General features: G+C 47.4%; 1 protein-coding gene across 1 annotated transcript in view; it reads left to right on the forward strand.

Moving 5' to 3' along the window:
• Positions 1 to 8,217: 8,217 nt before the first annotated feature.
• The window catches only part of LOC307237691 (low-density lipoprotein receptor-related protein 8-like), a gene marked incomplete at both ends in the record, with an annotated part of 87,947 nt that continues 69,153 nt past the window's right edge, over positions 8,218 to 27,011 (forward strand). The window contains 2 exons of the mRNA XM_080010454.1: positions 8,218 to 8,284; positions 9,067 to 9,186. Of these exons, the coding sequence (XP_079866580.1) occupies positions 8,218 to 8,284; positions 9,067 to 9,186 (187 nt within the window). The remainder of the gene's footprint in view (positions 8,285 to 9,066; positions 9,187 to 27,011) is intronic.

A 27,011-nucleotide genomic window follows, 5' to 3' on the forward strand; every position in this document is an offset into this window, starting at 1 on the left:
GTTTTTTAATCCGCCACACACTCCTTTGGAGGAGGGCAACTTAAAATGTTGATCAAAATGCAGAATTTAGTCGTTTGTGGGAATTCACGTCAACCAAGTGATATACACTGTATTCATACTTTCTCTCCCTCTCTCTCTCTCTCTCCCTCTCTCTCTCTCTTAACCTTCGGTGCTGTTTACACTGTGTCAAACAGATCCGTCCACGTCCTGGTGAACACTGTTTCGGGGGTGGCCAAACTGGCCATTTGGAAGAGCAGAAGGAACGCTGTGCGAGGTCAGGGGTCAGTAGACCCGGCCCAGATGACGATTGGTCTGCTGTGCTCCGTTCAGGAGGAGTCCCTCATTATTAACCTGTGATTCTTCCTGTGGTAGCTGCGATCCCTTCTCTCTCCCTCTCTCTCTCTCTCCCCCCCCCCCCTCTCTCTCTCTCTCTCTTACTCGCTCTCTCTCTCTCCCTCTCTCTCTCTCTCTCTCTCTCTCTTACTCGCTCACTCTCTCTCTCTCTCTCTCTCTCTCTGAGTGATTGGAGGCGTGAGCGAGCGGAGCGTGTGAGCGTTTGGTAGAGTGAGTGATTTTCTCTCTAACTTTTTCTATCAATTGTATGTTTATAATTATTTGTTGGTGACGGGTTTAGTTTTTTTGTTGGTTGTAGGGTGTGCGCACAGCGGGTGGGGGGTGGTGGTGGTGCGGGTCCGCAACCATGTCGGACCTCACCAAGCTAACGAGGAAGCACGGCATTAAGTTGCCCGTGGCTTCCTCGGTCTCGGTGGAGGACTGCAGCCTGGCGGTGGGGAAGGCTGTCGGCTACAGCAGCGTTGTGTCCGCAGCGCGGATGAACAGTGCGGTGGTCATCTTCTTGGACAGTGTAGACAAGGTGAACGCGGTGGTGGCGAGCGGCGTTACGGTGAACGAAATGTTCGTTCCAGTCCTGCCTCTCTCCACAACGGCGAAGAGGGTGAATCTGGCGAATGTTCCGCCGTTTATTAAAGATGAGACCCTCACTAGGGAACTGGCGAGGCACGGGAAGGTGGTGTCGCCAGTTAAAAAAGTCCCGTCGGGGTGCAAGTCGCCGCTGCTCAAGCATGTGGTGTCGCACAGGAGACACGTCCTGATGGTGTTGAACAACAGGGATGCGGAGCTAAACGTAGCTTTTAAAATCAGGGCGGATGAGTTTGACTACGTGGTGTTTGTCAACACTGACACCACCAAGTGCTTTGGGTGCGGTGGGGAGGGACACCAGGTCAGGGCATGTCCAGGTAAGAAGGCAGGCGGCGAGACAGGTGAGGGGCAGAAGGGTGGACAGGACAAGGAGGGAGCACAGGAGGGGGCAGGTGAGGGTCAGAAAGGGGAAAAGCAGGCGAAGGTGGGGGCACAGGAGGGAGCAGGGGGGGGTCAAGAGGGGGGAAAACAGGCGAAGAAGGGGGCACAGGAGGAGGCGGGGGAAAGACAGGTGGAGGTGGGGGCACAGGAGGGAGCAGGGGGGGGTCAAGAGGGGGAAAAGCAGGTGAAGGTGGGGGCACAGGGAGAGGCGGGTGAGGGCCAAAAGGAGGCAGGGGAAAGACAGGTGGAGGTGGGGGCACAGGGGTAGACAGGTGGAGGGCGGAAAGGAAAGGAGAAGAAACAGGTGAAGGTGGGGGCACAGGAGGGGGCAGGCGAGGGGCAGGGGAAAAAAAAAGGGGGGGGGGGGGGAATGTGGAGCCGCAGGAGGGAACGGGTGGAGGTAGACAGCGCAGCCAGGTGAGCGTGGAGACACGGGGGGAGGCAGGCGAGGGTCTGGAAAGCAGGCAGGTAAGGGCGGGAGGACAGGAGGGGAAGGAGGAGGGTCCGGAAGACAGGCAGGTGGGTGCGGGGGGACAGGAGGGGACTGGTGAAGGAAAGGACGCTACGGAACAAAGTCAGAGGAGTGCAGGTGACGTAGCTAGGGAGGAGGAGGCACTGGAAGGAAGTTACTTTGAGATGGGGGATGAGGACGATCGGTTGAGAGTCTCTCGGCTCAAAAGAAAGTCCAACAAAATGGTAGGAGACTCTCAGGCGAAGAGAGGGACAGCAAGCCAGGGGAAGGCAAGTCAGGAGGTGGAGCAGGGAGGCTCGGAGTCGGAGTCCTGGATGGAGGAGGACTCTGCTGCAGACAGTGAGGGGCAGGTTTTTCTCGGCGTAAAGAAAAAAAAGGGAAAAAAAAGCTACAGTGTTGGCAAAATAAAAGCGTTTATGCACAGGACGAAGAATGTGAAAGGGATAAAGGTGGAGGACTTCTTCTCAGACAAGGAGTTGCTGGCGAACGCGGCCCAGCAACAGATGAGGAGTAAGGGGAGAGGAGGGTTCACGGACCAGGAGGTGTACAGGCTAAAGAAAATAGTGCAGAAGATCAGGAAGGAGCTGAACAACGGAGAGGATGGGGAGGAGGTGGAGGTGGGTGCTGCTGTTCGGGCTGTTTCCCTTTTCCGTTGCAATGAGTGACTTTAACATCAGCACGCTGAATGTGAATGGGGCCAGAGACGCAGCCAAGAGGTCTCTGCTGTATGAGCTGATGGAGCAGAAGAGGCTGGATGTGCTGTTGGTGCAGGAGACCCACAGTGACTCTGGCAATGAGGCTGACTGGAAGAGGGAGTGGGGGGGGGGGGTGGTGCTAAGCCACAAGAGCACCACCAGCGGGGGGGTGGCTCTTCTCTTTTCTAAGAGCTTTGCCCCAGCATCCTTTGAGGTGGAGGAGGTGGTGGAGGGCAGACTGATGGTGGTGAGGGCAGCATTTGAGCATCATAAGTTTGTCTTTTATAAATGTGTACGCCCCCACCACAGGACCACACAGAGTCACCTTTTTGCAAGTTTTAAATGGGGTCTTAAGCAAAGCTCGTACTGGGGAGTTTTTGTTTCTAGGAGGTGACTTTAACTGCACCGAGAACGACCTGTTAGACAGGAACCACTGTGAGCCTCACAGAGCATCGCAGAACGCGATGAGGCTGCTCTCAAGCAAAACGAGCTAACGGACGTGTGGAGGAGAACCAACGGGGATGAAAGACAGTACACCTGGGTGCACTGCAGAGGCACCTTTCTATCGTTGGCCAGACTAGACCGGTTTTACTGTTTTAAGCACCACTTTAACATTTTTAAGGAATGTAGAATGGTGCCTGTTGGTTTTACCGATCACTCCCTGGTTGTTTGCCGTGTTTTTATCGCCAATGTAAAGCCCAAAAGCGCATATTGGCATTTTAACACCACCCTACTATGTGACTCCAACTTTAAGGATGCTTTTAGGTTTTTTTGGGAAGGTTTTAGAGACAGAAAGCAGGATTTTATTTCCTTAAGACTGTGGTGGGACTATGGGAAGAGGGAGATAGAGCAGCTCTGTCGGCAGTATACTCTCAATGTCACACGGGACATCAGCAGATCTATGAGGGATCTGGAGACTGACATTGTGGAGTTACAGGGTGTAGTGGAACCCACTGGGAATCGAGATCACATTAAGGACCTCAAGTCTAAAAGAGCTGCTCTTGCAGACCTACTAGGCACCAAGGCGCAGGGGGCGCTGGTCCGCTCTCGCTTCCAGAGCGCAGCACTGATGGACGCACCATCTAGTTTCTTTTTTAGCCTGGAGAAGAGGAACGGGCAGAGCAGGTTTATCCACGCCCTGAGATCAGACACAGGACAGGAGCTCAGGAGGCCGGAGGAGATCCGGACGAGAGCCGTGGACTTTTACACGGAGCTGTACAGAAGTGAGTACGAGGAGCAAAAAGAACTGTTTTACTCCTTTTGTGGGAATCTGCCCAGGGTCCCGGAAGATGTCAGTGCGGTCCTGGGGGAACCTCTGACCCTGCAGGATCTTTCCACGGCCCTGCAGAGCATGAAGGGGGGTAAGGCCCCCGGCATCGACGGGATTCCTGCGGAGTTTTACAAAGAGTTCTGGGAGGAGTTACGGGAGGACCTTTTAATGGTTTTTAATGAAGTTTTTAAAGATAAGTTATTGCCAGTCAGCTGCAGGAGGGCAGTCATCACTCTCCTACCCAAGAAAGGAGACCTGCAGGAGATCAAGAACTGGCGTCCTGTGTCCCTTCTGTGCACGGACTATAAAATCCTGTCGAGGGCGCTGGCCAACAGGCTGAGGGAGGTGATGGACCTGGTAGTCCATCAGGACCAAACTTACTGTGTGCCTGGTAGGTCCATTCTGGACAATGTGTCCCTAATTCGGGATATTTTGGACGTCTCTAGTTCTCTGGGCATTGAAACTGGGCTCATTTCGCTAGACCAGGAAAAGGCGTTTGACCGGGTTGAGCACCCTTACCTCTGGAAAACTCTGGAGGCTTTTGGCCTCAGCCCTGGTCTGATAGCCATGATCCAGGTTTTGTACCAGGACATCGAGAGTATACTGAAGATTAATGGAGGGCTGAGCGGCCCTTTTAAAGTGCGTAGAGGGGTGAGACAGGGCTGCCCCCTCTCAGGGATGTTGTACTCTCTGGCCATAGAACCATTGCTGTGTCAATTAAGGACGAACATCGAGGGTGTGTTTCTAAACGGTCTCGAGAGAAGCCACATTCTATCAGCCTATGCGGACGACGTCATTGTCTTAATAAAGAAACAGGACGAAATCAGCAAACTGGAGGGGATCGTCAGGGACTTTGGGCTGCTATCAGCAGCGAAAGTCAACTGGGGCAAAAGCGAAGCGCTGGCTGTGGGCGGATGGAGGGGGGGACTTTTAAAACTGCCAGGAGGCTTACGGTGGCGAAGGGATGGGTTTAAGTATCTGGGAGTGTTTTTAGGGAGCGAAAGTGTGGTGGGGAAGAATTGGGAAGGACTGCTAGGAAAGATACAAGGCAAGCTAAGAAAATGGAGGTGGGCACTGCCACAGCTGTCCTATAGGGGCAGGACGCTCATTATTAACAACCTGGTGGCCTCACAGCTGTGGCACAGAGTGGCCTGTGTCCAACCACCAGACCTGCTAGTTAGGAAGATACAGGCCGAGCTGATGGACTTCTTTTGGGGGCGGAATTTCCACTGGGTCAGGAAGGAAAGGGTCTTTCTGCCTAAAGAGGAAGGGGGGCACGGTGTGGTGGACATCAAAAGCAGAGTGGCAACTTTTAGGTTAAAGTTTGTGCAGAAGTTGTTAACGGGGTACTTTAACGTTTGGAAGGACGTGGCAGGCTTGGTCTTAAAGAGGACTGGGAGAATGGGACTTGACCGCTCGTTGTTTTTAATGGACACGAGTCTTCTAAACAAGTCGGGCTTACCCCGTTTTTATCAGGAGCTTTTTAAAGCATGGGGGTTATTTAAGAACAGGAAAAGGGAGGCCGCAGATTCCCTCCACTGGCTCCTGGAGGAGCCGGTGATCGGAGGAGCCAGGCTGGATGTGCAGGACGGGGCCACTCCAGGACTGAGGAGCATCCTGAGGGAGGCGGGGGTCCTGACCCTGAGGCAGGTGGTGGCGGCGGCGGGGAGCGACCTGCAGGACGGCGAGGCCATGGCGGAGCGGCTGGGGGTGAGGTCCACCAGGATCGTACACCTGGTGCTCAAGAGGTGGAGGGAGACGCTCACGGAGGAGGAGCTGGCCCTGCTGAAGGAGTACGGCGAAGGCGCGGAGGAGCCAAACTCGGAGGATCCCTTCCCGGAGATGACCCTGACCCCCAACCTGGAGGGGTCCTCCGGGAAGCTGCTGCACAGGGCACGTTATGCAGAACTGGACCTGCACACAGCCAGCGGGAAGGCTTTTTACAAAGAGTGTGTGGTTGTTTTAAACAGGAAGGGACTGGAGGGGCGGCAGGACACTGTCTGGAGGGGACGGCTCCAGATGGGGGGACAGGAGGAGCCGTGTTGGAGGAGTTTTTACAAAGCTCCCTCCAAGAAAAGGACGGGGGACCTCCAATGGAGGGTCCTACATGGAGCCATAGCTGTCAACAGCTTTGTTTCTGTTTTTAATCCCACGGTCGCAAATGAATGTCCATTCTGCAAACTGCCAGAGTCCGTGTTTCACTGTTTTGCAGAGTGCGACAGACTTTTAGAGCTTTTTAGTCTTTTAAAGGAAAGTTTTAAGCTCTTTAAGGAGGAGTGGTCCAGAAACTGTTTTATTTTTGGGGCCAGATACTACAGGGCCAACGCAGAGAAATGGCGACTGCTTAATTTTCTAGTCGGGGAAGCGAAGATGGCCATCTACCTCACGAGGAGGAACAAACTGAGGGGAAAGGAGAGTGTTTTAGGAAGAGTGTTTGTAGCGTTGGTCAGGGCCAGAGTCTTGATTGATTTTAACTTTCACAGACTGATGAAGAGTCTGGACGTCTTCATCAAACTGTGGTGTTTTAACGACGCCATCTGTTCCCTGGTGGAGGACGACCTGTGCTTCCAGTCTGTTTTTAACGTGTAGGACTCTGTTAGTGAACCAAGTGTGTTTGTTGTATTGTCTGTAACTGTGAACTAGAGAAAATGTTAAAATAAAGATGCTTTAAAAATCAAAAAAAAAATCTCTCTCTATGTATATCTCTCTCACACTTGCTCGCTCTCTCTCTCTCTCTCTCTCTCTCTCTCTCTCTCTCTCTCTCTCTCTCTCTCTCTCTCTCTCCAAGGAGGTAAACTGTACAAAGGAGGAAGTCTGGCCTACAAAGGGGGCCGTCCTTATAGTGAACATCTGTCTCAAACCTGGTGAAGACATCAACAGATCTCTGCCTACCTAGTGATCTCTGAAGAGATGTCTGTGCTCTGTACTGACCCGTGTTTTCCTGCTGTTTGTCTGTGTTTCTGTTGTTTTTTTTGGTTCCTTCGTGATCAAGTTTCTGCTGCTGTGACATGACTCACTGAAAATAAAGGAACCTTAAAAGTCTCTCTCTCTCGCTCTCTCCCTCATCCCTCATTGGACTTGTGCTGCAACGTGCAGTTTTTCGACGTGAACCAGCGCAGACGGGATCACGGCAGGTGCACAGAATTGCTTGAACCCTGACCCCCCTGCTCAATGTGCTCCCGCTCGGCCTCACCGCTCGGCCCCTATCAACTCACTGTCAAGCCACAGAATTGATTTTCACCGTGGGCCGGGCGGGTGGCGGCGCTTATCTCACAGGAGTCGTGCCGCTCTCTCTGTCACACACACACACACACATACACACACACACACAGACAAACACACTGATTGGCATTATAATCATGTGCTTATCTGTACATGTATCCATCTATCTGTCTGTCCGTCCGTCCGTCCGCCCGCCCGCCCATCTATCTATCTATCTATCTATCTATCTATCTATCTATCTATCTATCTATCTATCTATCTATCTATCTATCTATCTATCTATCTATCTATCTATCTATCTATCTATCTATCTATCTATCTATCTATCTGTCTGTCTGTCTGTCTGTCTGTCTGTCTGTCTGTCTGTTCATTCATACTATTTCATTGGAGGGAAGTCACACACAAAAATCACACAATGAGACACAAGGACAAAAATATTGCAGACATTGATATTGTGCATAGTCACGATTTCATTCGCTTGATTCGTGTATTTTTATTTATATTCATACTCGTCCTGGTGCTTAAAAATATATCTTGCCAACATGTAATTTTTAGTGACGTAACCTCGACCGTGAAATTGAAGAACACGTCGTTTTACGATAATAAGGGACAAGCCCCGCCCACAATGTCGTCATCACTTCAAACAGTGGGGGGGGGGGGGGGGGGGTCCGCCGTAGCGCCGTTGAGAGGATGGCGATGAGCGATTCGACTCCTTTTCTGAGACTCAATCCTTGCCGAGTCGCCCGGGTGAAAAGAGTCGATTCCTCCGCCTCGCCGTTCGTTGGACTCGGTCGGTGTGTAACGCGCGGCGAGCGACGCGGGGGGACGAACAGTCACAAGGCTCATTGAACTCTGTCCAAATCATTCATCTTGGGGGACGGAATGAAAACTGTACAGCCCGGGAAAAGACTTCAAACGAGTTATCCCAGTCACTTATGTTGGCCGAGAAATGCAAAGCGAGAAACAGAATGTACCTCTGTATTTAGCGGAACACTCATATGAATGATGCCAGGCGCCCTCTCTATTTTTAATTTTTGTTTTCTCGCCTCGGACATTCATTCACAGTCCCCAGAGAATCACTTCCAGCTTGTGAGTCGGCCGCCCACTCGCCACGGAAGCGCTTCGTTCGGCGGGAGCGGATCGTCCCTGGCCCCGGCGTCGCCGCGAGAGGAACGGCTCCGCGGTGCTGACAGGCTTTGTTCGTGCCCGTTGGATGAGCCGCGCCGCCGCCTCCCGAGATGTGGACGGATATCGGGAAGATACTACTTCTCCATTTGCTCGTCCTCAAACTCCACTCCTCGCAAGGTCAGTGGTTCGTGGGTGGTTTTTTTTTTTCCCGAATTGCGGAATTGCGCTGAATTGGTGCCCCTCGTCCCCGGGATGCGGCGGGTGGACGCGCTGCCCCCGCTGCCCCGCGGAGTGCGTGTGTAGGATGGGGGGCTGCTGGGGGGGGGGGGGGGGGGTGGTGGGAAAGGGACGGGGCGGCACTTTTGCGATGTCGTTAATTTTTTTTTTTGTTACTGTTATTTTTTTCTCTCTCCTCATTTTGAGTTACGTTGTAAAGATAGCGAAGCGGAGCAATGATGCAGCCTTGGGGTCCGGGATGGTAAAGATGTCTGCGCGTCTGTCATGTGTTTCCTCGCTGTGTGCGTCCGTAGGGGCTCTGCATTTGGGCAAAAAAAAAATATATATATATATATTGGTAATTATGATCAGATTATAGTGAAAGATAATTCACTATTATATTTGTCAACCCCCCCCCCAAAAAAAAAAAACCCAAGATAATGTTTGTATATATATATATATGTATATATAGTGTTTAAACATCTTTATATAATAAAAAAATATTTTAACATATACATTTATATTATTTTATATTAGCAGTGATACAAATAATACATATAATTAATATACATAAAAAAATAAGAGAAATAAACGCACAGCCATGTGGCGCCCAGTCAGGACCCTCAATTGATTAAATTAATACTGAATATTAATTAGGTATTCATTTGTAAATGACACTTGCCATTCACTGGTAATCCATCGGGACCTTTGGTGTTTCTCCTTGTTTTTTCTCTCATTTCCAGCAACAACGGAGGAGTGCGAGGACGGACAGTTTCAATGCAATAACAAAAGGTGTATTCCCACCATCTGGAGGTGCGATGATGACGATGACTGCTCGGACAACAGCGATGAGGAAAACTGCCGTAAGTATGACAAGGAAACACAAACCGGGAGATGGAGACCCGTTTTCCCCCAATGGTGTGTGAGCGTGTGTGTGTTTGTGTGTGTGTGTGTGCGTGTGCGTGCGTTGGGGGGATGGTGGGCACTAACTCAATTTGCAATTAGTCGTACAGTAGCACAAGCACAAGATGTGAGTGGCGTGGATTAGACACCGAGGCGTTTCTTGAACACAATCCTAGAAGGTGGCTTTAATCCTTTGCTGCTCCCAGTTTCAAGCCCGCTCGCCTCCGCTACATTATTTACAAAGCAAACAATGCAGACACGGGGAGAAACAAGCCTTGATTGGGTGACGCTGTCTTCCCGGCGCGTCTGCTGTTCTATTGCGATCTTGTGATTTATTAATTTTTTTTGGCTGCAGGCCAGGGGCGCCGATTTGCCGCTGTACGGATCCACAGTGCACAGTGCACAGTGCACAGTGCACTGACAGGTAGCCGGGACGCTGCCACCGCGCTGTTCTGTGGAGGAATAATAGAAGCCCACTTTCCCCTCCTTCCCGACACCGCGCGAGTGGCCTATATACCGGAAAGACGCTCGCAGTGAAGCCGATGAAGTTGTGCCAGGGCTGGAAAGAAAAACAGAAGACACAAAGCCTTGTGTCTGTTTGCCACGCTGCCGTGTTCTTTTGTGTCTGGGTTAATTACGGCTCGGGAGGAATTTCAGCACCTCCCAACTCATGCCCACGCACATTTCACCCCCTTCCGTTCTTACTTGTACCCGACATACACCCTTTTTCTCAGTCGTTCCCTTTCCCTTTCTCTTGACACACACGCACACACGCACTTTGCGGCTATTTTGTAAAATGTTTGATCTTCAGCCTGAGAAAGGGCACGTTCTGGCGAGGTTCCTGCCATCGTTGGCCTTTCTCTCTCTCTCTCTCTCTCTCTCTGTCCTCAGGCCCGACATGGAAAACGGGTCATTTGGACCAGCTTCCCTCCTAAAACATTCATGTGTCATTGTTGCAGGCACACACACACACACGCGCCCAGACGCAAACGTACACACAACCCTGATGCTTTCAAAAATAATTGATGTCCTCAGACTCCCAACACCTCGTTATCTCAAAGCGGATCGTTGTGGCTGCCCAGAGGAGTGGTGTAGCTCAGTCTTTGTCGCTCATATTATGTGTATGAAATGCAAAGGAGTGAGCGAGCGCAGAGCAGCGAGCCTGAGCCTCTGCCACGTATTCCGCACAGGGGGAAATATGAAGCGATAACGTTTTTATCTCCCTCGTGTGATATTAGAGGGATTCGCTCCCTTTCGCTTCCCAATGATCTTGCTTTTGCGTTTTTACATGTTATTTTATTTACATTCAGGGAAGATGTCAAAGGCCGGCTTCCCCTGGGAAAACCGCAGATCGAATAGGTGCAAAACACCATGATTAAAAAACATCCCGGCTGCGCTCCGTACAGTGCACTTGCAACCTCATTCTATTCCCACTTCATTTCATGAGCAGCAGGTGCCTGCAGATTAAAAAACAACAACAACAACAGTTATTACACATATAATACCCACAATGCACTCTGAACAACCCCTCCTCCCGCTCCTTCCTTTGTCGGCACCCCATCCCCCATCAACCCCGCCCCCCCCCCCCCTTCCCCCAGAGCGTCTCTCTCTCTCTCTCTCTCTCTCTCTCTCTCTCTCTCTCTCTCTCTCTCTGTCTAGTCCAGCCCACCATCCCCCCATCATCCCAACTCTTTATTCCGTACTGACCAATCACTTGCTGGATTCTCCCAAACTCAAATACACCTATCTATGCGCGGACGTGTGCGTTTTGGGCCTGGACACATATGCACAGACTCCTTTATACAAGCATGTACACACAAACATACAAACTTACTACGTAGAAGTCTACACAGTATTTTGTATTCTAAATCCTAAATATATTTATATAAATGTATGTACATGTATGTATGTATGTATGTATGTATGAATGTATGTACATTTATCTATGTGTATGTATGTATGTATGTATGCATGTATGTATGTATGTATGTATGTATGTATGTATGTACATGTATATATGCATGTATGTATGTATGTATGTATGTATGTATGTATGAATGTATGTATGTATGTATGTATGAATGTATGTACATTTATCTATGTGTATGTATGTATGTATGTATGTATGTATGTATGTATGTATGTATGTATGTATGTACATGTATATATGCATGTATGTATGTATGTATGTACATGTATGTATGTACACATATATATGCATGTATGTATGTATGTTTGTGTATGTATGTGTTTATGTAAATGTATGTATGTACATGTATGTGCGTATGTATGTGTGTATGTACATCTATGTTCATGTTCATGTTCAAGAGATTATTTGTCACATACATATACATACGGTCATTCATATATGCAGTGAAATGTCATGACACCCGGTGATTATGCACAATAAGCTCTATATGTATGTATGTATGTATGTATGCATGTATGTATGTACATGTATGTATGTATGTATCTGTCTGTCTGTCTGTCTGTCTGTCTGTCTATCATGTATGTATGTACTGTATGTATTAGTGGTGCAACAGATAACAAATCTCATGGTAAGATCGTATCAAGGTTTTGAGTCACGGATCGGATCGTTTTTAGGATCAGCAGAAAAAGAAAAGGGAGACAAATATACAGTTACTGTATATACTGCTTTCCATTTATTCTGTAAAACACTGAAAGTAAGGTACTTTTGCCCGTGGTTTTAAATGAAAACAACATTTAATGTGTCCAATGTTTACATCAAATCTTAAAATATATACAATATTTCAGTAATCAATTGTTAAATGAAAGTGCAATATGAGGCACGTGTGATACCTTCTTCCTTTAAACATGGTAGTAAATGAAAAAATATGATTAGATCCGCCCCTAGTAACTGAATTTAATAAGTAACCAGTATCATGTTCAATTCCTCACGGTTATATAAAAAACAAATTTCATTAAAATTGGTTCAGAATTAAGTGGGTGACAGTCAATTTAGTAGAGAAGTCAACGTCTCTCAATACACACTGTATTTGTTTACCAGTGCCTCTCGACTGCTCCAATATGGCGGACGAGCAGACGCATAGCGGCGACGTACAGTAAATCATTCACCACATGTCGTAAAGCAGCAGCAACACAGCGCGACTCGTTGTTCTTCAGGGTACAACACAGCAGCATCTGTCTTGTCTAAATTGTCTTCACTGCAACCCTGAATCCAGATTCATCAACTTGATTGATCAACTTCGTTCCTTAACACCACTAGTATGTATGTATGTATATCCAGTGTGTATAGTATTATATATATATATATATATATATATATATATGTACAGTATATACAGTGAATAGTTTTCAATATCAAGGGCCCTCTATTTGATCCGATTTTGTCTCTGGGATTTTATACTATGATATGATTTGGTCCAAACCTCCATACCTTTGTATGTGCTATAGTTACAGCAATAAGAGTGAAAAACAGTTAAAAACAGTTATCATACATTACCTCACGTTGAGAACCAGGGGCACGGTAGACGCCGAGGCGTCCACTGCCGCTCTCGTCTCTTTTGGTGCTGACGGCTGTGTTGTCGCTCAAGGGAATTTTCCCTCATTTTGCGAAGGCAGATCGGTGGCGTCCCCGACATTCAGCCGTGTCATTGCCCTTCCCCTGGCAGAGCAGGACTGCCCAGAGAAATGACTCTTTGTCGCTCGGCCTCTTTCTGAGACGAGTGAGAAGTTTCGGGGCGAAAGAGTGTGGAGCGGCCTAAGATCTGTGCAACCCATAAATCGGTAAAAACGGAATAATCAATATGGCTCCCTAACTGCTTGTATTACTTGACGCCCACAAATTTGAATAGTCCAGTTATCTCGTCAGACCTTCCCCTCCTTTTCTTTCCATGGGAATAGGAATGATTTCATCTTTTGCCTCCATCACGCAGTATATCCTCCATTGCCCACATCAAGAGCTCCAGTTGTTTTACTTTCCTCCAGCAAAGCCCTTTCCCTTTTTATTTCCTCTTTTATTTACGTCATAAATCTCCATAAGACCGCCGGTTTGGGAATCACTCGTGCTCTTCCTCAGCTTTTTGCGGGTATTTTATTTTGGTTTTATTATTTCTTCATTATACCCCCCCAGTATGGACACAGCCAGCTTTACTGCAGCGCCATATCCTGCCACCCCAGCAGTCCTCGTGCCATATGCTCCGCGAGAGAAAGAACAAACTGCCGCAACATCTCCCCGGCTGGAAAACATCCACCAAACAACTAGAACTTGATTACAGTCATTATAGCTCGGATAAGAGCTAATGAAAGAGCTTGACCACCGTGTTTGTTTTCATCCGGTGTGGTGCTAATGGTACGAGCAGACTACACTAGGTTTCCCCTTCAGGGATGAATTACCGATCTGGTGCCATCAAATCCGAAATTGTTGCTTTCAGCTGAACTGTGGGTAGATTCGACATGCCAGCATCGCTCTGTTTGGAATTTAAACCGTCAAAAGGGAATTTAAAGGTATAATAAGTGATGTGATATTCACTTGTTGTGCAAACTGTTTATGATATAGCAGAGGTTTCAACAGGTTTAATGCACAATGCCCCCTGCTGGACAAGGAATGTACAGTATGCCTATTGTATATTATAAGCGTGTCATTTCCTGCTAGGTTACCTAAAAAACAACACTCGTGATGCCATCTGATGACCAAATTCAACGTAGAAATCCTCACATAATCTGGTTTAAAATAGGTTAACGTCAGTGTCAGTGATTGGAGGCTCTGAAAGCGAAAGGGGCCTGGTTTATTTTAAGGGGACCTATTATGCAAAGCTCACTTTTTCGGTGCTTCTGCACATGGATTTGGGTCCGATGGGCCTACTAACACACAAACTGAAATAAGACAACCCGTCATTTTTTTGTCAGCTTTGCTGCCCTGATACACGTCACAGGGTTTTTCTGTGTGTGTGTGTGTGTGTGTGTGTGTGTGTGTGTGTGTGTGTGTGTGTGTGTGTGTGTGTGTGTCCACCCACTGTACTGTAGGCTGCAGCACACGATCCACCCCACGTTTCTCCAAACAAAAAACGTAGATGTATTTGATGTGTTTCGGTAATTGAATGAAACAAAAAAAGCCCCGAGCCTCGCCTATCACGTGGCGTTCCAAGCACCGCGCTGCTCGGGACGCCGCGGTGAAAGTCGAAACAAACTTTTAAATTACGTCTTGTCGATCTAATATGAGTTAAAGATTCAGCAACTGGATTGCTTATTTCTCACCTAAAATTGGTTCAGAAACAGATTTTACTGGACTGATAAGGTGGAATCAGTGAAAGTTTACGGAGGGAGCCCGGAGTAAAGCTCAAACACCATTGGCTCACAAAACCAGGGGCCTCAGGAGGGTGGCTCCGCCCACCGAAACAGCGCGTTTCCAGAAAGGGTGAATGTGAGAACGGCTCGAACGCACAATCTGAGTGTTATTTTCGGCTTATCATATCAGATTTTACAAAATCATGTTTTGGGGACCTCAGGGACCACATTTTATTAGGTCCCCTTTCAGGGATTATCTTTGTGTGAGCCTCATCAGTTGCTTATCTCCCCTGTACTCATTCCGAGGCTCCCCTCTCATCATTCAGAAAGTCAAAAAACGAACCTTTGGAGATCGTTTGGCTTTTGGAGATCTCATTTAGACCTCCCGTCTGCTTGAATAACGGTCTTTTGTGCTTTCTGCCTCCTGGATGGAGGAGAGTTTCGAACCTTTTCAGTTCCGATCGTCGCTGAACTTTACCCTCATCCGTCCGCCCTCCGCCTCCACCACCTCCGGCCCCTCGCCTCCCTTTTACCGTCGGCACTCAAACCAGGCCTCCCAAAACCCCCCCCCCAAAAAACAAAAAAAAAAAAACACCAGGGTTTACGTCTTCTTCCTGGCACCCCGCCAAGGTTCTGTCTCCCGGGAGGCGGTGAGGGATCACTCATCCCGTCTCCTTTCCCCGTCCGTCAGAAACGGGAACAGCGCTGATTTTGACTGTTGTTGTGTCAGGGCGTTGTATAACAGTGGTGCGTTTGACAGCACAAGCGCTGTGAGGGTGTGTATCGTCTTTGAGGTGGAACAATAAAGGCGGCGCGGAGTGGTTGGAGTGCGGTGAAATGAGAAGGGACCAAAGCGGTAGAGGCTGGGCAAAGAAAACATCCCCGAACCACAGGGGGAAAACCACAGAGGGTGTTTGCGTTCCTTATCAAATTCACTTTTATAAATCCTGCCATGTTTTTTCATCTCCTGATAGCCTTGCGAAGGATTGCGCCTTTATCTCTCCATGCAAACGAGGCATCTTATCGTCATGTCAGGGTTCGGGTCAATTTGTGCGCAACAGGCTTGGGCAATCGTGCAAAATTCCGATTCCTATTGATGATCTAATGTATCGGGGCGGCTTAGAACGTAATGTAATGCGGCAAATGCGGTCTGCCTGTTCCAGAATTGCAGGATTTATTAATTACAAGTAAAATATTGACGCAAAAACATAAATTTTTTACTAAATTAATCCGTTGGGGACACACAGGTTTTTTTGGAAGGGGACGGAACCAGACAGTCCCTTCACTCCGTTGTGCTCAAAATCTTTGTTTCACACAATTAGGAAACGAACGGAAAAAAACATGATCTAAAATAAAAAACACAGGAAAACTGGCGCGGGAGTCAGGAGCTGGCGCGTTGCACGCAGCGCAGGGCTGTCTGGAGGAGAGATTAAAAAAAAAAAAACCTCCACTCCAATTCTCTGAGTCAGGGTTACGTTTTTTCATTTTCCATACAAGTGATAAACGTACGAAATGAAATAAATCAGAATCTCTCTATATGAGATTATATTATATATTGCTATATTATAATCTCAATGTATTAGATTTGCATATAGAGCGGGGAAGTGAGATCCGATCACAAGCGGTTACCTGAGACGCATGTGGAGACAAATTCTAACGTCAGTTATGAAGAGACGTACTCGTTTACAACGACCAAATCCACTTCACAATGTGGTTACAAGGTTAGAAGAACATAAAGTCACAACAACCAGAGGGAAAACATCATCGCGTGTTGTTGTATTTTCTTTTTTACATGCAATACAAGAAATACTTTTACACAGTGAACATTACAGATAATCAATAATAAATCCAGAGCAGCTCTGGGCGGAGAGGGAGCGGGCGGTCCACTTTCGCCCTCTCCGCTCTGATCGATTCAGAGCGGGGGATCGGTCGCAGGTCACGTAAACTGCACTTACGGCGTTTCAGTGCTGGGGTTTTTTTTCCTGGCGGATAAGATCAACTACATCGGCGATCGAGGAGTCGACCCAAGCCTGCTGCGCAGCTGTTTCAATTTCGAAACACAAACCAAAGCTCCACCTCGAAAAAACAAACGTCGGAGGCTTTGCCGTCGTCTTTCTGATGATATTACAGTGGCCTGTTTGTGTGACCTGGATAACCCTCAATCCGTCCAATTCCAGGACTTGCTCGTGGGACACCGGTCACTGCAGGGTCACCATTCACCCCTTAGGACAATTTACCGTCCAAATTAGCCTGTGGTTTGGAGGTGGGGGGTTTTGGAGGTCGGGCTTTGTATACGGGAATCGAACCCCGGCCTCCGGTGCAGCGCTATAGCCATCGCATCACTGTGTCACCCTGACGCCGTAATATAACAGTGAATTACTTCTGACAGCTATTTAGATAGTTATTTAGGGCGGACATTTTTATTATTATTATTTTTTCACGGGACAAGTCAAATTCAAGTCAACTCCGCACACTCTCTGACATTCCCTGGCACGGAAAACACCCAATGCCCTGGTTCGAGTGAGAATGCTCCGTCGACCACCTCTGTGGATCTCTTAACAAGACAGGAGGCGTGTAAGGGCGGTGTTACATGATTAATATGTGGCGCGCGGTCGCCAGCGCCGCCCGTGCCTGTGGCATCCACATTCAGCTCCTCTAATGCAATCATTAACAAGTCTGCTGCTCTCTGACATTACAGCGAGGTGCTTCACCCAGAGATGCCACTGTCGTAGTATAGCATTACAATAGTAATAGTTCATGTCTGCCTGTGGAATAAAAGCTCTCTATTGACATTGAGCATGTTTAGTGTCGTTATATTCATATTTATATTTACGGATTTATTTTCAGGGATTCATCGTCGTTCCATAGCTGTGAACTACCGATGGGCTTCATCGCTGTGGGGCTGGGCACGATGTGACGATAGTAGAGAAATGAAATCATTTCCCTCTCGGGAAATTCTTAATTTTGAGGGAAAATAGTAGCACTGACTAACAATGCTCTGAATTTGGGTTGAATCCCCCTCTAGTTTTGTGGCGTCAATTTGATGTCAAACTGCTATTTTTTTTATTCCACTCTCATCCACCGAGATGTCCCTGAATTTGCATGTATTTCATTAGAATTATTAGTCTTAGTTATTATATACTGCGTATAAAATGATTATAAAATGTAAGGTCCTGCTGTAAAGGCAAGTCAAGAAGGGTTTTTCCTGTCGCACAACCAAATCTTTAAACGACATCAACTTGGTCAGCGACCTCTATCATTTCCAACACCAAGAGCCGCATGGAGAAAATGCAGTAACCTTCAAGTATAAGTGTAGTATCATATAAAGTAGAGGCTGAGGATGGGAAATGGTCCACTGCGAAGGATTCATCTGATTCCAGCTCTCAAAACACATTATGACATCACATCATTTTTGAAATTATTATTTGTTTTAGGTGTCCAGCGCGAAGGGTGGGAACCCTGTTGTTTTTGTTCTGATTTTTATTATTCATCCAGCCTTTCTCCGGATGAAAATGCCTGGCGCTCATAAATGAAGGACACGAATGAATAAGAATTAAGTATAATAAGAAGAATAAGAAATAAGTATTCGGGGCAGTTCACACATGCTGTGGTCCAAGTTCGATCCACATCAAACCATATCTGTAGGAGGAGTTGGTCAAAAAACGTTTTTCTGAGTGGAGGACCCCGGAAGTGGCGGAGCCGAGGCACCGGCGGTAACGGAGCGGAGGGACCGCATGGGTTGCTTCACGCCGGGATCTGTGCCGATCTACGCGGAGGTCCTTTGTGTGCTCTTCCCCACACGTTCAAAAGTTAAGAAAGTGCTCCAAGTTTGTATCGGGTCGAGACGAGAGACAGCAGGAAGTGATGCTGGGTTTCGTGGGAACTGGGAAAACTGTAATTTGGGTCGGCAGGAAGTGATGCTGGGTTCCGCGGGAACTCGGAAAAGTGTAATTTTTGTCGGCAGGAAGTGATGCTGGGTTCCGCAGAAACTGGGAAAACTGTAATTTAGGTCGGCAGGAAGTGAAGCTGGGTTCCGCGGGAACTCGGAAAACGTTAACTTGGGTCGGAGGGAATTGATGCTGGGTTCCACAGGAACTCGGAAAACTGTCATTTGTGTCAGTAGTCCCCAGGTCTGTTATCTTGGTTAAACCCCCCTGCCCCCGCAGTGAAGCCCTGAAATGTTTGCGAGCGTTTGAATGAGCGAACATATCATTTGTGGTTAACGGAGGGTTTCCTGTTGACGTTGTGTGGTAGTGCGTTAGTTATCGTTTATTGCCTTTTTTTTGGCGTTTTTCACGTTGGTGCAATTGCTGCGACAGACCTGGCTGTGCATCGCTGCCTGCAGCTATCTTTGTATTGGTATTAGATTTTTCGAGCATGCCTGGTTGTGTTGTAATGCTTACAGTCTGTGTATCAGATGGATTAAACAGCGACTTCAGGTCCGATGAGTTTGAGAAATAAACGATTTTTTTTGTTTTGTTTTGTTTTTTCACCCTGCTGTTCAGCTTTCAATCGAGCGCCGAGGCGGTTCTGCCGGAGACGGCTGCGGTTTTGGTTTTTAACTAAGGCATTGGTCACGGTCGTGAAATACGCTCTGGTTTCTGAAAAAGGAAAATCAATATGACACGTGTTGAAAATTTGAGACCTCCCGTCTGCCTGCTTGGCGAACCCTGGGCCACGGGGGCCACGGGCATCCGGGCAGACGGCCCCCGTCAGCCAGAATAGCTGTTAGAAAAGGGCCAACGAGGGAAGATGTTTGCACACATACTGAAAGCGATGGCCCCCTTGCTGCATTTGACTCATTTGACATGTTGACCCTTTGGGGGGAAAAAAGAATCCCACTTTGAATGACTCAGCTGGCAGGCTCCGAGATCTCTGCTGACAAGCCCAGGGACGTCCCGATAGACGGTTCTTCTCGCCCTTATTCTTTCATCCCATTTGGAAAATGTGATTCATCTTAGTTGTGGATGACTGTTCACACTTAACACTAACCTACGCACTCTGCAGTGACGAACATCTGCCGTGGCTGACTTGGAATAACAACCATTACGTCTGAGCCAGCGTCCAAGCCCTTGTTCAGTAACCTACCCTTCCGAAACCCAGTTACTTGCCCTGCTGCACCCAGTAACCCACCCTGCTACACCCAGCAACTCTGCTGGCAACTCTACACCCTGCTACTGTAGAGCCAGTATCTCACACTGAGTAACTTAGCCTGCTACACCCAGTAACCCACCCTGCTACTGTATACCCAGTATCTCACGCTGCTACACCCAGTAACTTACCCTTCTACACTCAGTAACCTACCCTGCTACACCCAGTAACCCACCCTGCTACTGTATACCCAGTATCTCACACTGCTACACCCAGTAACTTACCCTGCTACACCCAGTAACTTACCCTGCTACAGCCAGTAACCCACCCTGCTACACCCAGTAACCCACCCTGCTACTGTATACCCAGTATCTCACACTGCTACACCCAGTAACTTACCCTTCCACACCCATTAACCTACCCTGCTACACCCAGTAACCCACCCTGCTACTGTACGGCCAGTATCTCACACTGCTACACCCAGTAACTTATCCTGCTACACCCAGTACCCACCCTGCTACACCCACTAACCCACCCTGCTACTCTATACCCAGATTCTCACATTGCTACACCCAGTAACTTACCCTTCTACACCCAGTAACCCACCCTGCTACACCCAGTAACCCACCCTGCTACACCCAGCAACGCACCATGCTACTGTGCTCCCAGTATCTCACACCGCTACACCCAGTAAGTCTTATCACAATTAGAGAGACGTCTGCCCACACAGTAATAAATCGTAGCCCACTATTTACCTTAAGTGAGCCTTGCAGGTGTCAGAGTGTAATACCCGGGCGGGCGATATTGACAAGGATGTCTGAGGTTTGTTGGTGTTGTAGGCATGAGTTGCACTGACCCCTTTTTGGCCCGGTTGAAACTAAATGAAGGGAATACATTTGATTTTGCGGTTTACCAGAAGAGTGGCTGGTCAAATCACCCTCTCTAAGCATCATCCAAGGAGCCGCGGGGCATTTAAGTACATAGTAGTGGAGCTGGTCTAGGTTTTTGGGGAATGGGGTCAGTTGGAAGATGCTAGTCTGGACTATTCGCTTTGATTCAATTCCTTCAGCTACAGGTGGTAAATTAAGCTTGTGAATATGAAAACGTTTACAACTGAAGTAGTTGCAGTTGCTTGATGCTTTGAGTTGATGCTTGGTTACAGGGTTGTTTACTCATATTTATATTCTTTCTCACCTGTGCTTCCATTTCCACTGACATTTTAACCGCTGGTCTTAACAGCTATCTTCACTTCCCAAGCGCATTATATTTAAATATATATATATATATAGCAAACCACAAAGTGGAGAACATGAATTTCTCTTATTTAAATGCTAATTAAGGAGTTTACTTCAAGTACAGAGAACTCAAACCAGAGAATTGTAACGCACACAGCGCATCCAATGGAAACGCATCGTATTCAAAGTCTGTTCAGCCATGAAAATGATCTGATCCTCCTGCAACCTGACCACAGTGGACTTATCAGGCTTTAAATATACGTCTCTGTTGGTGATTATGCTTGTGTGGGTAGAGTGACCTCACTTTATTTGTTGCAAGCCATTATTTCCAGAAATGCAGAGATGGTATTAGAGTTTATCACAGTTTTATCACTGAGTAAGACTTGAGTTCTGCAGTATGAGCAATAGTTACCAACATCGTTGCTGGTGTCGTTTGTTTTTTTTGTTTTTTTTGTCCCGATCTTGCAGAGCTACATAGACAAACAAAGGTTTCACTCAAAAGTTGTTTTTTAAAAGTGTGCTTGTCAAATCCAGAGCGAAAGCAACCGGATGATATTGCCCTCGACACATAGAATGACATTAGAATGACTCTTCCATCAGTCGGTTGAGGTGAGTTAATGTTTGATGCCTGAATCTTCATCAGATTATTACACGTTTATAAACTCAAACTGTGGTGGTGGCATAAAACGACAAAAGCATTGAACAAAAAAATTCAATGAAATCGTTATCGTGACGGTCCTGCACACATCAGCACGAGCCTACTATTGGAACCGACGGACCTACGCTTTTGGGTAAACCGACTATGTGTTGGGGCTGCACTGCGGACCTAAGTGGCTCAGTTGCAGCCCTGAAGTCCTGCCCCGCTGCTGCAGAGAGCTGAGCTGAGTAGCGGAGCCCTGAAGCGGCTCGCTGTTCTCTTGTTTATTCAAAGTTAATTAATATTACATATAACACGTGTCGCGTGTCTGAATTGCATCAAACTGGACACTGCACGTCCTCGGGACGCCAGCGGCATGTGGAGCCACCGTGTGTGAAGTAGATCGGACGGTTGTCGAGATAATCGAAGGGTCGGACAGACGGAGATTGGACGGACAGAGAACAGAGATTCCTTCCTTTATATTTCGATATTTATAGTTTATAAATGTATTACTATAATAATAGTTGTATATATTAATATAATAGTTTTTACTATTCTTGAACCCAAAGTCACGGGGCGAACCTTCTGGACAGCACTGGACAGCGTGTCAGCGCTATAAATAACACAGCGGCTCAACCCCTTTTGACAGAAACAAAATCTCTGTCCGGCTGCTCCTCCGTGCTGCTTCCATGTTGTACGCGCTGCTTCTCCTTCTTTAACACCACGTAACATAATGCACGGCTTATTGGTTATGCATCAATTTGATGCGACCGGATGAAGCAAAAAACATTGCTTGCATTTTTTTTTTTTACGCTATATCAGTGCTTCAGGAAAGATCGTCATCACCGGTGGTCGTCCTCAGCCACTTAACGGACAGTAACCCAGACCGTATTGAAACGCTGCCCTGAGTGAGCGGGATTTGCATAGGCTGTGTTTTCACCGACTGCTTTGATATTAATATTGAGGGAGTTGGAGTCGTGCCATTACCCCTTTCAGCCGCGAAACAGGGAAACCTCTGCAGCCACCACCGACAAATCACAAACACTGCGACGGCACAATTTGTTGAAATTGGCCTCGCACTAAGCTGTCTTTGTGTTTGCAGAACTGCAAATAAAACCCCCATTGTAACATATAATATTATTTTGGATAAGATGTTACAATTACTTTCCGGTACAATATGAAATTGTCTGAATGCACCACCAGCTTTACACTTTCGATAAGGACATAATTTCATATGCCTCTAGTTTAAGCATGGGGTGCTGAGTTGGGAAAAAAAAAGAAACAAGACAAACTTACTTACATTACTGTAGTTTTGAATTGACGTGCAAAACTGTCAAATCCTGCTCCTGACCAAATTACTTTCAATAGAAAAATGGAAAGTGACGAGTTGTGTTAAGTCATGGAAATTACTTTTTCAATTCAAGTTTTAGTGCTTGGACCCCTTAAACAGGCTCATAATATTTTACATCTTGCACAGTCTGGATCCATGGACGACACAATTTAACCACAAGGACAGAACAGATGGGTTCCCAACGCGCACTGCTGCACTGCAAAGTCGATTTCATAATAACTGCATTATATTCATGTTTTTTTGTTTTTTACTGAAGTCAAATATGCCCAGTGATTAATAGAATCTAATACTTCAACACTGAATAGCCACCGTTAGATGGTGTTGAATACATTCCTATATTAACAGTCACCGCCAATGGGCGGTTCAGGGAGAAATCCATTCATTAGTTTCCGTTCTTTAAAAAACCTCCTCAAATTGTGAGAGCAAAAGACTTTTTATGAGTTTGAAAGGACTTCTTGTTATGAATAGTCATGCTTTCAGTGTCTCTGACTGATATCTTGCCGATGACAGGAAAAAAAAAAACACTGTAAGGGAAATGTACTCGTCCTCATCTGTGACCTCACATCGAATGCCTCGCACAGAGACCCAAAAAAGTAAATATAATGCATATAAGGAAAGGGCTAAAGAGCTAAAGAGCTAAAGATAACGTTTTTCTGCCTGTTGTCCTGACCCGCCTGTGCTTCGCGGAGGCATTTTGAGGTGTTTAGGGTTCCGCTGCCAAGCCCTGCCTGTAGCGAGATGTGTTTTAAATGCACAGCAGGCCATTGGAATGCACGCAGGTACATATGCTCTTGCACATGCACACACACACACACACACACACACACACACACACACACACACACACACACACACACACATACACCTAATAGTACAGTGGTAGTACACTAGTGGTAGTACAGTAATAGTACAGTGGTAGTACACTAGTCACACACACAGACACACACACACAGACACACACACACACACACACACACACACACACACACACACACTCACACACACACACACACACACACACACACACACACACACACCCCTCATTTGGCTCATAAATTAGCCGAGTGCCTGCTGTGTGGCGAGGGCCACCGCTGCTCCAGTGACATCTGACTGGAGGATGAAAGGAGCAAGAGCGGGGGTTGACAATAAGCAAGATTTTCATTTTCACACACACACACACACACACACACACCCACACACACACAGACACACACACACATACACACACACACACACGCACACACATGCACACGCACACACAAACACCCACACACACACACTCACACACACACACACACACACACACACACACACACACACACACCCACACGCAGGGCATAGTGGAGTCTGGTTGCATTGATCGCATTGTTTTGCTGCCGTACTGTCGGATGATCACAGTCTTTCCCGTGGTGATGACACCGTCCACAGGAGACCGAAAAAAGAGGGCGGAGCAGAGTCACCAGAGACCGAAAAAAAGAGGGGATTTTGGAAGGAGGTTTTCAAAGTGAAGGCCAACCAGAGGAGCTTGGGACACACAGTTTGCTGCAGCACGATTGATTTTGGACCTGTTTCCCTGGCAGTGCTTTTGTTGTGTTGCAGGTGAGACGCGGCACAGAGAATGAGATTGGCGTGACATGAAAAAGAGCGCGCAAAGAATCCCCCCGCCTGCCTCCTTACCTGCATCCGCTCCCTCCCGAGTCGAGAGAAAGTCCTTTAAGGCCCTTTGCCGCTCATTATCACTGCCTGGATGTTGCTACAGTACTTCTGAGAATGACACGAAAAACAAAACAGATGTATATGCACCAACAGCAACAGATGCAGTATGACCACACGCTGAGCGATACAGGGACACCGATTTATCATCAACAAAATGATCCCGGTGCTCGTTCGTTGACATATTTAAAACCAACGGCCGCTTTTCCTTGCTGCAATGGATACGAGTGCGGCATCTTCAGGGGAGGGTTTGCGGCCGTGCCAAACATCTGCTCACGCTGTGTACGAACACCTGGCGCCGTGCGTGGGCGTCCTGGTTCAGTTTGCGGATGCGTCCGTGGCGGCTGCAGGGGTAGAGGGTCGGCGTGCGAGCGCCGAGCCCCCTCTCAGGGCCGCCGCGCGGCGAAAGGGATGAACCCAGCAGAACACCCATCCCAGTGCTTCTGTTCACAGCCGCACTCGCGGGAAGCGAATGCGAGCATCATGAAACATTAACGGGTGCTCTGGGTCGCCGCACTGCACGGGATCCGAAGCTTGTTCCTAAAGTCACGGCTCGCGATGGACTTAATGTGCATGATGTGAGGACAGGAACAACGGTTTGCCATTTTACGACCCTTTACGGTCTCCCTCGATTTGTGTTTGCCGTGTGCTTTTTGTGTTTCCTTTGTATTGCGCTCTTCTGCAAAAGAGGAAAAACATGTAAAACAGCAGAGTGATGTCATAGACTGGAATTGGGCCAGGGAAGGAAATAATATTAAAGCTCACTGCCACTTCAAGATCACCTTAAAGTGCTATTATGTGGTTATGTAATGAAGACACTGTCGTATTATTTAAGGCTTCAACCCATTAGACTGGGTTGAAAATTGGCAAAGCTATCCTTTTAATGCAGGGGTCTCCAAGCCAAATGACTCGGGGGGCCGCTGGCCAGGGTGTCTCCTCGTAGGGGGGCCACAGTGGACACAGTGGAAAACTGACTGAAAAAACGAACTAACACATAATTATTATCAATCAAAATTAAATTTTTAATTCAAAAAAAAATTGCTCATATAAATCCATAAAAAAAAAAAATCTATTTATTCTGTTTTATAATCTAAAAAGGTAATAGAGTAAAATTTGTTTGGATCAATCAAGCATTGGGATTTTAAAAATGTATTACAATTAATTTGCGGGCCAGTTTTAACAATGTATAACAATATCATAAACGTGTAGTGGGCCAAATTAAATTCTAACATGGGCCGGGTGTGGCCCCTGGGCCTGTAGTTTAAGACCCCTGCTTTAATAGTGCAATGGTGAGCAGTAGACGTGACCCGGATACGGTAGGGGTTGTTTTTTTGCGAACTAGACTTTTTGTCTGACAGAAAACGTGATAAAGCTCAGTTGTTCTTCTTCTGCGGAAACTCATCAATCATCAAGAGTGTGAGGGTGATGTATTCGGCCCAGATACAGTACATTTTGTAATTGAAAACGGTTTCTCAGCTGCATCAAGATCAAGTGTCATTCCACGGAGAGAAATCAGTCTCCAGCCTCATCGCGTGACATTTCCATCAGGCTCACGCTCAACCCGCTCCCTGACCGCGATAGTATTTGATCCTGCTATTATAATCACCTCTGACGGGGAGATAATGATCATTAAGGCGAGGGGGCCTTTGTCTCCTGCGCGGCGAGTCAAGAGGAGAGTGTTGGAGTGGAGCAGAGACGCAGGGCTCACTGTCATTAATCTCCATTCATCTGATCGCCCGGCGCCGCGCAACTCTTATTTCTGAGGCACACTTGTTCCCGCTTCGAGAGAAAAGAGGGCTTAAAGACCTTTCATCTCCTTTTTTTTTTTTTTTTTTATCAGCGTCATCAAGTGCTGGCTCGACTGAGCAGAGAGATAAATGTGTTCGGGGAGTGAAAAACAGAATGCGCTTTATTTGTTGTTGGCATTGATACAGCGTGGAAGTCATTCTTGGGCCTGAAGCTGGAACGCAGTTAAAGTTAATATGGTTTAGATAATGAGTGTGTGTGTGTGAGTGTGTGTGTCTGTGTGTGTGTGTGTGTGTGCGTACACATTTCGATGTGTTTGCAAGGTGCATCATTAAGTCAACTCAATGTGCATGTGATGCTGTTTAACTCGGTGCTAATATTCTCCCCTGGGAGCTCTTCCAACCCCGGTGGCTTGGCCGTTACACGCTCCTCTCCTCCTCTCACCCTCTGCCCCCCTTCTCCCCGCTGCACTTTTGAGGATAAGCAGCGCCGTGTTGTTTTTTTTGTTTTTTTACTCTCGAGCAACCATCTTACACTCTACACACTAATGGCTCAATCCGCCGCTTAAGCGGGAGGGCAGAGGAAGTCTGGAGCCGAGAGGAACATGGCCGGGGGAAAACAAAGAAGCGTGCATCCAGTCTGATAAGTGTGCACGGCCAACGCTGGTTTGCTGTGGTTGTACCTGCACCTGCCGCCCGTGAGGCCCCTCACGTGCAGCGGTCGGCGGGAAGCTGAGCGTGGTAA

This window comes from Zeus faber (assembly GCF_960531495.2).
Source record: "Zeus faber genome assembly, chromosome: 12".
Lineage (NCBI taxonomy): Eukaryota > Metazoa > Chordata > Actinopteri > Zeiformes > Zeidae > Zeus > Zeus faber.